The following is a 15,770-nucleotide window of genomic DNA, read 5'->3' on the forward strand; positions in this document are numbered from 1 at the left end:
AGCAGTGTTGATTTAACACTGGGGATTTTGCTGTGTACTCTGAAACTGTAGCTTTACAAGCTACCATTTTGAAGTAGTTAGCTACTAGGGCTGGGGACGTCGACGCAAAAAAATACGTCGACGCAAAATATGCGCGTCGATTCGTCAGACTCAAAATAAAGATGGTGGTGCCGGAGAGTAGTAGCAACCATAGATATACATAATAAAGTATATTATGTAATTAAGTATATTATTTATTATGTATATCTATGGTTGCAACACGAGTGGCTCCTCAGACTTTCAGAAGTGCAAGGCTTGCGGGTTGGCGCGCAGCGCGCACGGAGCACAGGTGCGCATGCACGCATTTTGTCACTGCTACGTAAAAAATTTCAGCACACAGGAAGACAGATGTTTAAATTAAGTTACGGTACCGACATCCAGTTATGGTGTCCCGCCTTTGTTTTACTGTCTATTAAAGTCTGCCGCGTTTAAGTTACGGTGTAGCCTGTGTACTGTCATACATGTTTTCATAATGCAGAATATTCACTCAGCGCGCTGTCAGGCAGTTTGGGACTGCAGCCCACGACTGTGTGCACTCGAATGCCGTGACAGCGTGAGCTCACGCATACAATCAGTAGTAACAGTTCGCAATTATATCCATATATCCTACCTTTTCTTGTAAACCCGATAAAATCCATGGCAATGAACGTCATCGGGGATGTTTAATCCACAAGCATTCTGAGAATTATTCCTACTTGTCGTTCACATCAATCTAAAAGTTGTCCTTTTAGGCTATAGGCGATTTTCATTCAAAGATGTAAAAGTAATTAAGCTATGTAGCCTATTGTATCATTTTTTAATAGATAAAAACATTAAAAACATATTGCAATAAATAATTACTCTGTTTAGCCTATGAATGGGCAATCCGTTCCAGTCAGCGCTGTCATCAGAGTGTGATAGCCAAACTTAACCCTTGATTAACCAGCGGCACTATTTGCTATTTATCTTATTCCAATCCCATGCATTTTTACATGATTTGTTATTTGTTCTATTTTTTATATCTTTGCATTATATATGCAAATGTTTACTCATAAGAAAAAATCTTATCTTGTTCATATAATTCAGTGTCACCTATCAACCTGTAAGTTTTGCTGCACACCAATGAAGATACTCTTTACAAGACGTATTGTGTCCTTAATAATGGCATCAGAATGCAACCAAAGCACATGATGGTAATAAGAAGATGGCTATAATTAATTGTAAATCATCCAAAATAAATGCCATGATCAGTAGATTTTATACAGGTATTACTATATTGATTTTGTAAATGGTGATCAGCAACCAAATATTGATAATATGGAAGTTACTGCCTTTTGCCTTGGCATGACTCCACATTTTTTGCAGACAATACAAAGGCAGAGTGCAGTAACTTCAAAATAGTGTGTGTGTGTGTGTGTGTGTGTGTGTGTGTGTGTGTGTGTGTGTGTGTGTGTGTGTGTGTGTGTGTGTGTGTGTGTGTGTGTGTGTGTGTGTGTGTGTGTGTGTGTGTGTGTGTGTGTGTGTGTGTGTGTGTGTGTGTGTGTGTGTGTGTGTGTGTGTGCACTTTGTTATGATTTTATTGAATGCATTGTTCTTGTATAGTCTTTTACTTCGGAATTTTAAGAGCAATAAACATATATTGCAATGTTAAGGAAATAGTTTTTTTCATTCAGATAATTAAATCAACATGTATAAATTGCTATTAGGCAATTAATGGGGAGATAATCGATAATCGAATCGAATCGTAACCGAATCGGACAGGAAAAATTAATCGTTAGATTAATCGATGCATCGAAAACATAATCGCTAGATTAATCGTTTATCCCAGCCCTATTAGCTACACTACAAGTTATGATCAAAAAGATGAAACTACTTTTTTTTTACAATGACAAATAACTTTGAATAATTAATGAATAATGTTATACTATTTGGGGTTTCAAGCAATATAATGCAATCGAATTGATTTCAAAGAGTATAGTGCGAATTCATAGCCTGACGTGGTTATACTCAATTCTAGTCAGAATATAAGTCTGAAACTGCTCCATTGGGCTGTGATTATGGGGTGTGTTTCAACCAAACCAGGAAAGACATCAATTGGATAGACCTACAACCAATCAGAGCAACGAAGCGACGCATTGTCAAATGTCAACATAGCTCAACTGCACTGTGTTGCCAAGTCCGCGTTTTTTCCCGCGGTTGTTTTCTATGTCCGCAGGTTGAAGTGACTATTATGTGATATATAGACCCATGAGTGCAAATTTTAGCAGGCAACCCTGCCAAAATAACACACATTTTACCCCCCAAACGCCATTTTTCCCCTGGAGATCCCCCCGAGAAGCTATTGTTTAGGGCTAGTAGTTGGCGGGTTTTGTTGTAAAAACTTGGCAACCCTGTCTGCACGCTGAAATCAGTCTGGAATACACGATCTTTGCCGGTGTTGTAAAAAAATAAAATAATTTAATGATACACAGAGTACTTACCCAACATGATCATCATTTCTGAGAGAAATTGTGAAGGTGAATGCATATACAAACAAGCTTAGGATTCGAAAAAATATAATCCAAGCCCCTTTGATGACGTGATGATTACGTTACTGTTGATCATCTTTCCGTCATCGTCTAAAGCCCACCCTGATGATTTCATTGGTCCGAACAGTTTCTGTTCAGGGATAATAGGCTTGTTCGAGATGAGAAAAATCTGCGCAGAACCGATCACCGGTGATCAGCGCGAGATGCATGCCGGTTAGAAATGTGTCCAAGGGCGGTCCAACTTGCTCTGATGTCATGCTGACGTTTGTCAAAAATCTCTCGCGATGGCGAGGCGGATGTGTCGGATTCTACAGTCAACGCTAGCCTGACAAGCCAGACCCACATCAAGATGTTTGGTCTGGAAACTCACCATACCAGGGCTCAATCCGAGGGGCGGGATAAACGGTTGTCTTTCAGACTCCCTCTGCACGCTATATAATAGCGCTACCACCAACCAGAGCAACGAAGGTGAAACAGAGCTTGTTGATAGATTAAACATTCACCGTATCCGGTCGGCTAAACTCTGAACACATCTTCCCTTTTTAAGAATGACTTCAGTGCCGTTCTTTGTTCTTTTCTCAGAGAAAAGCTTAACTCCAAGTCTTTCAGAATCGCAGTCAAAGCTGATTCGAAAGACCGCCGCCGTTCGCCAGTTTCTGTGTTTACTAGAAGCACGCAAACGCAACTCGGCCTTTGTCATTATGGCCCCGCCCGCCGACTCTATACACGATGTGATCGGCCCGTCCAGAGTGAGGGGAATACAGCTCAGAAGGGTATTGAGAGTTCCTAGACGACACTTGCAGGCAGATTAAATTTGCTGCCGCTAGGGTGCGTCTAGATTTCTAGGCTAGTCGAGCGCAGTTGCTCTCAACTGACTGCGCTGACCAAAAGCATGATGGAAAACGACTTGCTGACGACACAGCTTAATGCTTATTGGTTTAATCAACCGTGATGTATGTTTTTTTTATTTTTTATATTTGATTTAAAAACTCTGATATCATGTTTTTATGTGTATAAATTATGTGTGAATATTCTCTAACTCTCTGAGAGTGCAATCTCTCTGTTGGTTATGTGATTGTTGTCATATTAATAAAAATATATAAAAACATGTATGTAATTAAAGTAAAAATGCTTGATAAACAGGTCTTTCGAATGGAAATAAATAACAAAAACTTTGGGTGTCTTGTTCATAATATTTATTTTCATATAAAAGCAACAGAACTTAAATTACATCCAGTTTATCAGCAACAGAGCGCACGAGTGTGAATCCCGCAATATCAGAAACTGATCTCACAGGTGTCTGATCCACTATGAGAAGAGAGAACTGTCCGGCTTGCCTGCACTTTTTTCACTCCTCAACTCACTGCAGCCGCCTAGTCTTGCCTTTTTTTCAGGCGAGCCAAGGCGCATCTCAAACAAGCCTAATTACTCCTCTATGGAGCAAGGCCAGACCGAACTGCCCCTAAAAATGTTGTGGGCGGGGCTAAGTTCGGCGGTCATCCAGGCTAGCGAATTCAGGTTGATTGGGACACTTTTTTCCCCAGTCATTTCAAAGGCAAAAACTGTTAGAATCATTTGAATAATTGATACAATAAACAAAATAATCTAATATAGCCTATATCTCAAACTGACTGTCAAAGTGCAACATGGCTAAAAATTTAACATCAGTGCAAGAACAAAATATATGCAACTTAAATAAAATATTCAGGAGTCAGGATTAGGTTTACCACCATCAAACAAACCAAATGTGGGGCAATGTGAGAAATGTTAGCAACACTAAAACATAACCTAAAAATGTTATATAATGTCTAAGTTAATAAAAACATTTGTATTCTGCTTTGCAGCTGATAAATATTTTGTTCTTTAGTCCCTACCAGAAAACACCATTACAACACAATGTAACATAACATGTCTTTATTTTACATGTAATTTAAATTAAACATCGCTGAGCCTAAAGGCAGCAGTTATCGTGTAGATAAACTATTTTTGAAAGAGTTCTGACCAAGTCCAACTAAAACCCAACAAAATAAATAATTAACAAATAAAATATAAATCAACATGAAATTAGTTAATTCACAGCCGTATATATTCATTTATATTATATTATTAAAAATATAACCAATTTACAGAATTATCCAGTAGTTTTCTGAACAGATGCATTTATTAATATGATAATTAAAAACTAACAGACTGATGAAAATGTGGGACATTTTCAACATGCAGGACAAGGTGTGATGTAGCCTACGGTACACGCAAAGCGGGACAGGAGGTCACCCTAGTAAGGATTAGTCTAAAATGTAGGTTAAACTTACAGCACATGCAGTGATGGAGCGCATCTATGGTGTTATTTCCCTGTCAAATGTCGAGAGCGCATTGATATTTAGTGGTGGATTGATCGACTTGCTGATGTACATTGCTGTCTTTTCCTGTACTTTTCCACTACTGCTGGATTGTCAGCAGAAGCCAGCACTAGCACTAATAAATCAAACAATGAGGTATCAAATGAACAATACTACCAGACCACTACTACCCAGCTTTATTCATTAAAGCTGAAGTGTGTTTTGCACCACTGTATGAACATACAGACAAACAAACGCAAACTCATGTGTTGTGTGTAGATGGACAGGTCACTTAAAACAAATATAGAAATAATAATATTCATTTAGCAATAAAGAGACAATTTGTACAGTTAGCAAAGAAACAGCTAGATCAGCTAATGAATTTATAGTTTCTACATATGACAATGTCAGTATCTGTATTTTAACATCAAAAATAATATGCACTTTAGCTTAAAGTGATATTTATAAGTGGTTATGTGATGTTGTTGTTGTTGTTGTTGTTGTTGTTGTTGTTGTTGTTTTTTTTGGGGGGGGGGGGTATTGGCTGATTGCATTATTGTGTTTTAAGCCTGCCTGTCCACTGTGTCTAAATAATTTTAAACATTATCAAACCATTTGATCAAAATCTACTAAACAGATAAGAAGTACCTATTTCTGGAAAAACTTTAATTGCACATAATAATTCACATCCTGCTCTCAATCATGTCCTTCTCTCAAAGTTTCTTAAATGCATTAGAATAGAAAGAAAACAAATCCCCAAATGTTTTAACACATGCACTTAAAGTTGCAAATAAAATGCGTGTCTGGATACAATATTGTGCATTTGGTCTTAAAGTGACCGCAACAGCATATAGCCTACATCATTCAGTCTATCATGTTAATCAAAGAACAAAAAAAACAAAACAAAAACAAAAAAAACAAAACTTTACTAGCAAGTTATAACATGCATTTATCTATATTTAATTTATACAGTGAAGAATATGCAGTGTTATTATGTTTGATTATTTAATTGCTGTACCTGAATCACTGTGTCCTGCAACTTCAACTGTTCACTTGTATTCAATAATGTTTTACATTTATATTATTAGGCAGAGAATTGTGAAATGTCACTGCTATCTACTGTTGTGGGTGCTTATTTATTGTTACATATGTTACATCCAACCCGATCACACATAAATGCGTATAAATAGTACGAGTGTGCAATGTCGTGGCATGTTTACGCCAAAACTCATTTTGGCGTGCATATGATACGCACTTTATGGCGTATAAATGACACGTTCTCTTGGGTAGGTTTAGGGTAGTGATTATTTTGAAATTTATGCCTACTTTTGTGGTGAAAAGTAACTTAATTCACAAATTGCAATAACATTTTCCTAACAAAAACCTTTGTAGGTCTATCCAATTGATGTCTTTCCTGGTTTGGTTGAAACACGCATATATAAACAAGCTCTCCGTTTAGGATTCGAGTAAATAATATAATCCAAGCTCCTTTGATGACGTGCATGATTACGTTACTGTTTATCATCTGTCCGTCATCGTCTAAAGCCCGCCCTGATGATTTAATTGGTCCGAACAGTTTCTTTTCGGAGATAATTACTCCTTTATGGAGCAATGCCAGACCGAATTGGCCGTCCTAAAAATGTTGTGGGCGGGGCTAAGTTCGGCTGGCATCCAGGCTACTAGAGCTGTGGAATATAATAATTTTTATGTATGGCAACATTGATACAAAAAATTCTGCATAGGCTACATGTAATTAAATAGGCCTTATCATACATGTTTCCTACAATAATCTTAAGAACATTTTGAGACGCCATGAATATGAACTAAAATGTGTTTTTAACATACTATCTCTGTATTTAATATATATATTTTATATATATAATATATATATATACACATATATATATATAAATATTAATAATAATATATATATATATATAAATTGTATATAACAGACCTATATATTTGGATGTTTTTAAATACCATTTATTCCCGTAAAATAAAAGGGGGAAAAAAATTGAGTAAACTTTAGAATGATTCAATGACAAAATGCATATTCAGTCACTTGTTGCCACCTGGTGGGGTAAAAGGGGTGGGACCGTAACTTTTAACGATTAATTATGCAGTTCCAATGGATGAAGGGCCCCTCAAGAGGTAAAAGCCCAAGGGCCCCTTATAGTCTTGATGCGGCCCTGCCTACATGGTATTATTACGGTAACATACTGTAAAAAAGGAGAGCTGTATATAAACAGCAGAGGGCTGTAAATTAACAGTAAATTGTTGGCACCACAGCTGCCAGTAGATTACTGTTATTTTACAACAATTTTTTACAGTGTATGAAAAATGGGATTTGTTGATGTAAAAAGTTTTCAAAGGGTTCTTACCTTGTCACCTTTTGGGCCAGGTGGACCCTATTGGGAATTATAAAAGAGGGAAAAAAAATTAATTTAGCTCTATAAACTGAAACAACATGGATTGCATGTGTATGTCGTACATGAATCTCACATATAACACACATCTAAAAATATAAAGATATATAGTTTCCCACACATGCTGTGTTCAAAATAAATGGGAATATGCATTCATGGTCCAGTTGTTCTACTCAATTTAAGGCTTACAAGGTGACTCTCTCTGCCTTTCAACATGATAACCTAATTCGTACACCTATACACAATACATTCAACATTAAGTGTTGTTTTTTGAATATGAAACATTTGCACATTATATGACAGACATTTGCTTCCCAGCATGCTAAAGAAACTTAGTAATTTCTTAGTATAAACGTGTCCAACTACAAAAGATCAGTGCTTGTTTGTTTGCATATTTCGACATTATCAGGTTACCAAAACAGAAAATGAATAAACTGTCAATTAAAGTGGCAATTGTTTCCCTCTTGTTTCATGTAGTTACAGGGTAAGTACAATAAAATAAAAAAATCATACACAATCTGATAACACTCAGAAATATTTATTTGCAAAACAACTTAATTCAAAACGGATTTATGACACTTCTTCACAGCAAAAACTGTTTATTTGGCTCCACACTCAAGAGCAGGGGAGGGCCACTGTCCTGCAGAGTTTAGCTCCAACACCAATCAAACACACCTGAAACAGCTAATCAATGCATCTATAGGCATTGATTAGCTGTTTCAGGTGTGTTTGATTGGGGTTGGAGCTAAACCGTGCAGGACAGTGGCCCTTCAGGACCGAGATTGGGCAAGAAGTCCTTGCTGCAGCCTGTAGCATGATGATGTACTGGATCAGATCCAACGCGTACTGGACGCACATGCGCGGTGGTTTCATTCACAGTTCGATGATGTCATATATACGCATGCGCAGTAGAGTTTGAATGCACAGTTAAGAGTTTTGCTGGATAGATAAATACTCAAACTGCTCACGCAAAGATAATGATTAATAACATGCTCACGCCATCAGGACACGTTTTGCATTTTCCCTTGAATGTGTAGGCTACTGGTATTTTAAGTTCCTTACAGATCATGTTGTATTGTACCTTGAGGATTAACATTACAGATACAATTACTTGAATAATTTTTCCTTCCACTCAACAGCAAATATGACCAGAATATATTAAAATTTTAACTGTTTTGCATGCATGTAGGCTACAGCGAAACTACCCAGAGATCGGTATGACGTCGCCATAACGATCCACCATCCAGTACGTATTGGATCTAATCCAGCAACGTCATTGTGCTGCAGGCTGCAGCGAGGGGTGTCTCAGATTGGGGACCCCTGCTCAAGAGTGTTAAAAGTAACTCTGAAGAAGTGTTAAAGTTAATAAGATAATTAAGAGATTAATTAAGTGATGATTGACCATTAGTGATGACACCTGATTATAACAAGTAGACTCACTGAAGAAAAGAGTCCCCATTATGGTGATCAGTCTTTGCTTTAGTTGGGCTCTTGACTTTATAACATTATTTTTTGTCTAGCTGCTTTAAAGCTGCCAAACAATTCCAGAGAAAATGTGACCAAGTGTTGATGGTTATGATTTGACATAATCACTGTGAGCTTAATCACTGATGTAATTTAGTACTCTATCTTTGACTTAGATATATTTTACTTATTATAGCAGCTCTGTGATTCTACAGCATAAGATCTGGTGTTTACAATGTAATTAGAGACGTTTTTAGTTATTCTGTAAAAAAAAAAAAAAAAAAAAAAAAAGATTTGAATTGCTCTGTCATTCAGCCACACAGAGACATCAAGAATCAGCGTATGAATCTCAACAATGGTGGCCATCAAAACGCTTTTGCAGTGCATTCTGGGTGCACCAATCAAAACTCGCCCATGGCTCCCAGCATGCATTGCAGCATGAATCAATTATAAGATGAACTGATTTAGTGATTTCTTTCTATTCTCACAATTTTCTTTTCTTTTTTTCCTGTTTTATGTGACTTTTTAGTAGCTTGTTTTGTGATGTTCAGAGTTGATCTGTGTATCTGATATGCTGTTTGTCAACATTGTTGAGATTCATGCACTGATTCTTGATGTCTGTGAGTGTCTAGTTCATCAAAGTAGTTTGAAATCGTTTTTGTGCAGAATCTCATCCTATTAACTTCACAGAGCTGTTGTAATCAATAATGTAAAATTAACACGTCCCATATAGTTCAAATTTTGTCTCAGAATGATATAAGTTGATCACAGCACTAAATGATGGTTCTATTAGTAATGTTAATCTAAACATCAACACCTGAACAGATTTTCTCACTGTGCTTTCTTTGATAAAGTGTTCTAACTCAGGGGTTTTCAAACTTTTTAATCCCAGGGACCCCCAAATATAGCCCCGTTTCCACCAAAATTACCCGGAACAATTTGTACCAGGAACTTTTTTACAGGAACTTTTCTCCCCCCCAGACCTGCAGCTGTCTGCGTTTCGACCGCGATCTAAAGTTCCGAGAAGATTATGCAAATTAGCCCGGTGATGTAGGACTGCGCGCGACTGCTCCTCCAAATCAGTGAAGGACAGTAATCATTTTTGTGTGTACCGATTGAAAGGTTTAGTGAACTATTTACATGAGACGTTATCTAAACCGATCTGGTGTTTACATGTGATGACTTTCAATCGCAATCATTTTGTCACATGCAGTTTGTCTGCCGCATCAAAAATGTCGCCGCTGTTTTCTCCAGCAGCTGGAATGTGTTAACTGTAGCCATAGAAACTCTTAACGGCCACCAGGACTAATACAGTATTATTTATAGCTATTTATTTGTTGTAAAGTATAATAATCATCTCAGAAAAAAAAAATCTTCTGTCAGGCGCAGTTAAAGTAAAAACTGCCTGGGGGAATATACGCTGTGTCATTACTCCAACATTATCTTCATAACTTACGAAATAAAAAGTTTACCCCTCAGAAAAATTAACTTTCCTCTCTAGTCAACATGAGCGCGGCGCGCGCCGCCACGTCATGTAAGGACACACACTTAAAAGTAATCGGTCAGGTCGTTTACATGGTAAAAAATATAGACTGTAAAAAAAATTAATAACGAGTATGGAAGAGATTCAAGCTGTGCTGCTTTTGCTGGTTATGTATAGGTTTACTAAAGAGGTAATTAACAACGACAGAAAAGAGTACTAATATGCAGATTCAGAAGCATGCAGCATATTCAGAAAGCTTGTAAAGCTAGATTTAAAATGACAATGTATATTATTATCAGCTATTACGGACATTGCACGTGAGATGGCTGAGACGAACGTGGCGCGCGCCATCAGACAGAGCGCAAGACTGATATTTACTGAACGAGACTGAACCTCGCAAGACTTTTAAAAATGCCCGTTGAAATAAAATGCTGCTTGATCTAAACCAATCAGCATGTTCAGCGCCCAAGTCCCGCCCTCGAAAGTTCCTGAACTTTGAAAAAGTACTACCTCGCGAGCAGGGCCGTTTGGAGTGGGAAATATTTACCCGGATCTTCATTTAGACCCTGGTTCCTGCGGTCTAAACACACGAAGTACCACCCAAAGTTCCTGGTTCCTGGGTAAAGTTCCTGCGGTGGAAACGGGGCTAGTTTGTCAAAGCGTGGTTTCATTTTCGTGAGAGCCAGGCGCATGCCGCTTTCAACCTCCAGATGGGCTCTGTGCTTGGACTGAAGTACTTTCAGTGCTGAAAATCCAGCTTCACACAAGTAGGTTGTGGCAAAAGGTAAAAGACGTTTTAATGCCTTCTCAGACAACACAGGGTAGTCTTTTCTCACAGACATCCAAAACTCCGACAGATGAAGGCATGGGAACCTTGTATTCATCCCTCCGTCATTTGTCAATTCAACCAGTTGCTCTTGGGCTGCTAGATCCAGATAAGTGCCAACCCCTGGTGCAAATGGGTTTCTAACAAAATCCAGGTGGGTGTTGTTCAAATCAGGGAAATACTGTTTAAAATAGCCCTGAAGATGGGACAGGTGAGACTGAATTACAGGCGTGATGCTGTCAGCAGTGGAGGAGATGTACTCCTGGTTATAGAGAGGAAATATTTCTGTAACTCCCTCTTGCAGTTTGCTTTCCCACAGGGAGATTTTTTGTGTGAATGCACGCACCTTATCTTGTGCATTCAGTATGTAAATATTGGGTCCTTGCATGCTCTGATTGAGAACATTGAGATGCTGGAAAAAATCTGCCATGTATGCTAACAGTATCCATGAGCCATCTTCAAAGCACTTGGAAAGCTCACACTTTTCACCAGAAAGAAACTCTCTTAGCTCATTGCGCAGCGCATACACACGACTTAACACAGCCTCGCGGGAAAGCCAGCGTACCTCTGAGTGGAGCAGCAAACCCTCGTAATCAGCACCAATTTCTTTGCATAGTAAACTGAAGAGCCTGTTTTTCAGGGGGTGTGCTTTTACATAGTTCACCGTTTTTACAACATCCCTCAGCACTTGATGCAAATCATCATCAATTCGTTTGGCCACAAGAGCCTCACGGTGAAGCATGCAGTGTGTGGCAAAAGCATTGGGGGCTTTTTCTTTGATCAGAGTCACAACGCCGCTGTGCTTACCGGTCATAGCGGCAGCACCATCAGTACACACTCCAACACACCACGACCAGTCTATTGAATTGGCTGTCATGAATTGATCCATCATATTAAATATGTCCTGTCCTGTGGTTCTGCCTTCAAGGGGTTTAAAAAAAGAAGTTCCTCGATAAATTTGTCATTTTTGAGGAAACGAATATATACCATTAGCTATGCTTGATTTGCGATATCAGTACTTTCATCCAACTGCAGTGCAAAGTATTCACTGGGTTGCATCAAAATGACGAGAATCATTTATCCATCACATAGACATCAAACAGCTTGTTATTCCCATGATGGGAGTAGGAGATAGTAAAGATTCATATGTAATACATGTCTTGCATACAGAGAAACTTTACAAGTTACATGAAAATATACATAATACCTTAGTATATGTTTAAGTCGTTGTTGGGTGGATTAATTCATGTTATTGAATCTATGGTTTAAGTTTACTCCTCATGTCTGCATTGGTGTGAGGTCTTTGTGTGATGTTCAAAGAGCCTTTGGAATGCGCGGGTCAAGAAAGGAGGTGCACGACGAGGTGTCCTGGATGGTGTCAGGGTTGACGTCGAGCCTTGAAAAAGTTTTTAGCCACTCTGTCCCGATAACGATTTGAATTTATGCCTGTTGGTAATAAATGAGTTCCTTCTTCGTGAGGTTCTACCCGCTGTTATGCTTGTCGAACAAAGAGGAAACATGTCATGTGACTCATCTTGTCCTTGTGCTGGTTTTGAGATAACACCGCTATAAGGGGGAGAGCTGTTGTATCTGGGCCAGTTGGGCATCCTTGATTAGTTTTACGATCAGTTCAGGTTTCGGAGAGGGGGTCTCTGGAATGCTTTTGTTGTGTCGACTCACTGCAGGAATATACATATTCCTACAGCTGTCATGCGGTGAATCGGCCAATCGTGGATCAGCTGTGTCGTCATCAGACCACTTGCATCCTCCTCCTCCTGCAGTCCCCCCTTGAGAATCTGCAGCAGCTGCATCAGCCGGCTACTCTCAAATCGCTCTCTTGGTACTTTGTTGACATACGTCACAGTCACGTGCCGTCAGCGCTGCCTCAAGTCGGACAAAATTTCTAACTGGCATGCAGTGCTTCAAGTCAGCCGCCGATCGGTCTGCACATCATTGGGTGAAGTTGAACAAGCCTATCTATATATAGTCTAGAAATCTATACGCACCCTAGTGGCAGCAAATCTAATCTGCCCGCGAGTGTCATCTAGCAACTCTCAATACCCTTCTGAGCGGTAATCACCAAACTATTACCAGGCCAAACACATCGTGTATAGAGTCAGTGGGCGGGGCCATAATGACGATGGCCGAGTTGCGTTTGCATGCTTCTAGTAAACACAGATACAAGCGAACGGCGGTCTTTCGAATCAGCTTTGACCGCAACTCTGGAAGACTTGGAGTTAAGCTTTTCTCTGAGAAAACATCAAAGAACGGCACTAAAGTCACTCTTAAAAAGGGAAGATGTGTTCAGAGTATTGCCGACCAGATTCGGCGAATGTTTAATCTATCAACAAGCTCTGCTTCACCTTCGCTGCTTTGGTTGGTTGTAGCGCTATCCTATCGCGTGCAGAGGGAGTTTGAAAGACAACCGTTTATCCCGCCCCTCGGATTGAGCTGTCAATGGTGAGTTTCCAGACCAGACATCTTGATGTGGGTCTGGCTTGTCAGGCTAATCTATATAAGCTCTCATCGAGAATTAACAGATGTATAGATTTTGAAGTTTTATTGAAAAAGTTTGGTCACCTTTATGGTGATAAGTGTTTCCTTTATTTGTGCAGTTTGACTTGGAATTTTAAGTAAGTTTGTGGTTGTTGTTACAGTGTAAACAAAACACAATTGCTCAAAACAAAAGTAGCAAAACAAACTGTATCAGAAAGAATAATGTTTGACTAAACTCATCACTAAATAATTTCCACCAACAATACTTGTTTGTCACAGATCAGACATTTTACATATTGATATATTAAAATATTCTAAAGGGGACACCATATAGACGCACATAGATATTAAGAATCAGCATATGAATCTCAACAATGATGGCATTATTAAAGGGGTACTTCAGCGCTGGGAAGATGAATCTGTATTTAAACTGGGTCATCAATGCAGTAGAAATGTGAAATTATTTTTGAATTTGGTGTCTTCTAGACTGAGAAATGACAGAAAATGTATTTTTGTCCCATGGGGATGAAAGACTACAATACCCAGAATGCTTCGCTGCCCTGTGAGGCCATTCCCAACGCCACCAACTTCATTACTGTGACCGAGTTAGAGAAGACACTACAATTAAAAACTGAACGTGTCGGTTCAATATAATGAGTGAGTCTCTGCGCGAGTATCATAGCACTGAGCACTGATTGCAGGAGTGATGAGAGCTGAGGTAATCGCGACAAAACTCGCGGCATACATTCACAACGCGAGTTCGGTCTGGCGCGTTTCAGTTCATGCCTTTGCAAGCTTAACTTTCATAGAAATTAATTTGAGAAGTTAAAAGACTTACGTTGCTCACCATAGCTCCGTTTAGATGATCCTGTCTGCAAGCTGAGCTCTCCCTGCAAACTGAGTGTAATCTCCCATCCCCCAATGCCGGATTCAAAACATGAGGAAATGGCTCCCTCTGCTGGCTGTAGTCTTTAGCCTCTGGGCAAACATTCCTCCTATGATGCAAAAATCGTCAATTTGCATCATAGGAGGAATTTTTCCAGAAATAAAATGCATAAATCTCTCGTCTCAGGGAGATGAGGGGGGAAAGCACAATAATTTGAATATTCTCCAGGGTTTCTACTGATACAAAGCCATATGCTAATCGCTGAAGTAACCCTTTAATGCTGCAATGCATGCTGGGAGTCACAAGTTTTATACTGTGGTGGCTTAGAAGGGTTGGAGATAAACTGCATTTATAGGCATTGATTAGCTGTTTCAGGTGTGTTTGATTGGGGTTAGAGCTAAACTGTGCAGGACAGTGGCCCTCGGGACCAAGATTGGGGACCCCTGATGTGCCATCTTTTTCCTCAGTTCAGTCCTAGTGAGTCGCTGTCCTGCAGAGTTTGGTTCCAACCCTGAAAGCCATCAGGCTTGTTCTGCTTCACCCAGCGAAGCGCAGACCGATCGGTGGCTGACTTAAAGCAGTGCATGCCGGTTCGAAATTTTGTCCAACTTGAGGCAGCGCCGATGGCACGTGACTCTGACATATGTCAACAAAGTACCGTGAGAGCGATTTAAGACCATCCGGCTGATACAGCTGGTGCAGATTCTCAAGGGTGGCTGCAGCAGGATGCACGAGCTCTGATGACGACACAGCTGTTCCACGATTGGCCAGGTTCACCGCATGACAGCAATCACATGCGTTTCGTGTTTATTCTAAAACCTTCTGTTCCACTAATGCTCACAAATCATTTATTTATAACAGTAAAATCTCTTTTCATGTAGTCGCAATGTTATATATTCATGTTTATCAAGCTAAAACTGATAAAAACCGTTGACCCCACTTCATTGATAGTGTAGGTTTATATGTTGAACTTTATTCTTGTCCAAATAGATGCTTTATTAAGCAGTACATCACGTATTGAATGAAAATGTCATCTGAAACATCTGTGTATTTGAGAAATATTGCATTTATTTAACCCTCTAAGCGCCACGGTCAAGTTTACTTGACCAGATGCAACACTGATTAAAACAGCCAATTTTGTCAAATTGAGTGTCAAATTTCATTCAATCTCCCCTCCACTAGGTGGTAGACATGTCATACTTCATCCCGACTCACAAAAACATCAGAATTCTATACAAAATCTATGAGCAAGAGCACATTGAATCAGTGCAAACAGTGAAAACAGTGCAAAAGCAGAGCTG

The 15,770-nt window shown here is 39.2% G+C and overlaps 1 protein-coding gene across 1 annotated transcript in view; it reads right to left on the reverse strand.

Moving 5' to 3' along the window:
- Positions 1 to 15,770, reverse strand: part of LOC137058526 (collagen alpha-1(XXV) chain) — an 800,473-nt gene that overhangs the window by 548,258 nt on the left and 236,445 nt on the right. Inside the window, exon 5 of the mRNA XM_067431845.1 lies at positions 7,270 to 7,296. Coding sequence (XP_067287946.1) covers positions 7,270 to 7,296 — 27 coding nt within the window. The remainder of the gene's footprint in view (positions 1 to 7,269; positions 7,297 to 15,770) is intronic.

This window comes from Pseudorasbora parva, chromosome 1 (assembly GCF_024679245.1).
Source record: "Pseudorasbora parva isolate DD20220531a chromosome 1, ASM2467924v1, whole genome shotgun sequence".
Taxonomy (NCBI): domain Eukaryota; kingdom Metazoa; phylum Chordata; class Actinopteri; order Cypriniformes; family Gobionidae; genus Pseudorasbora; species Pseudorasbora parva.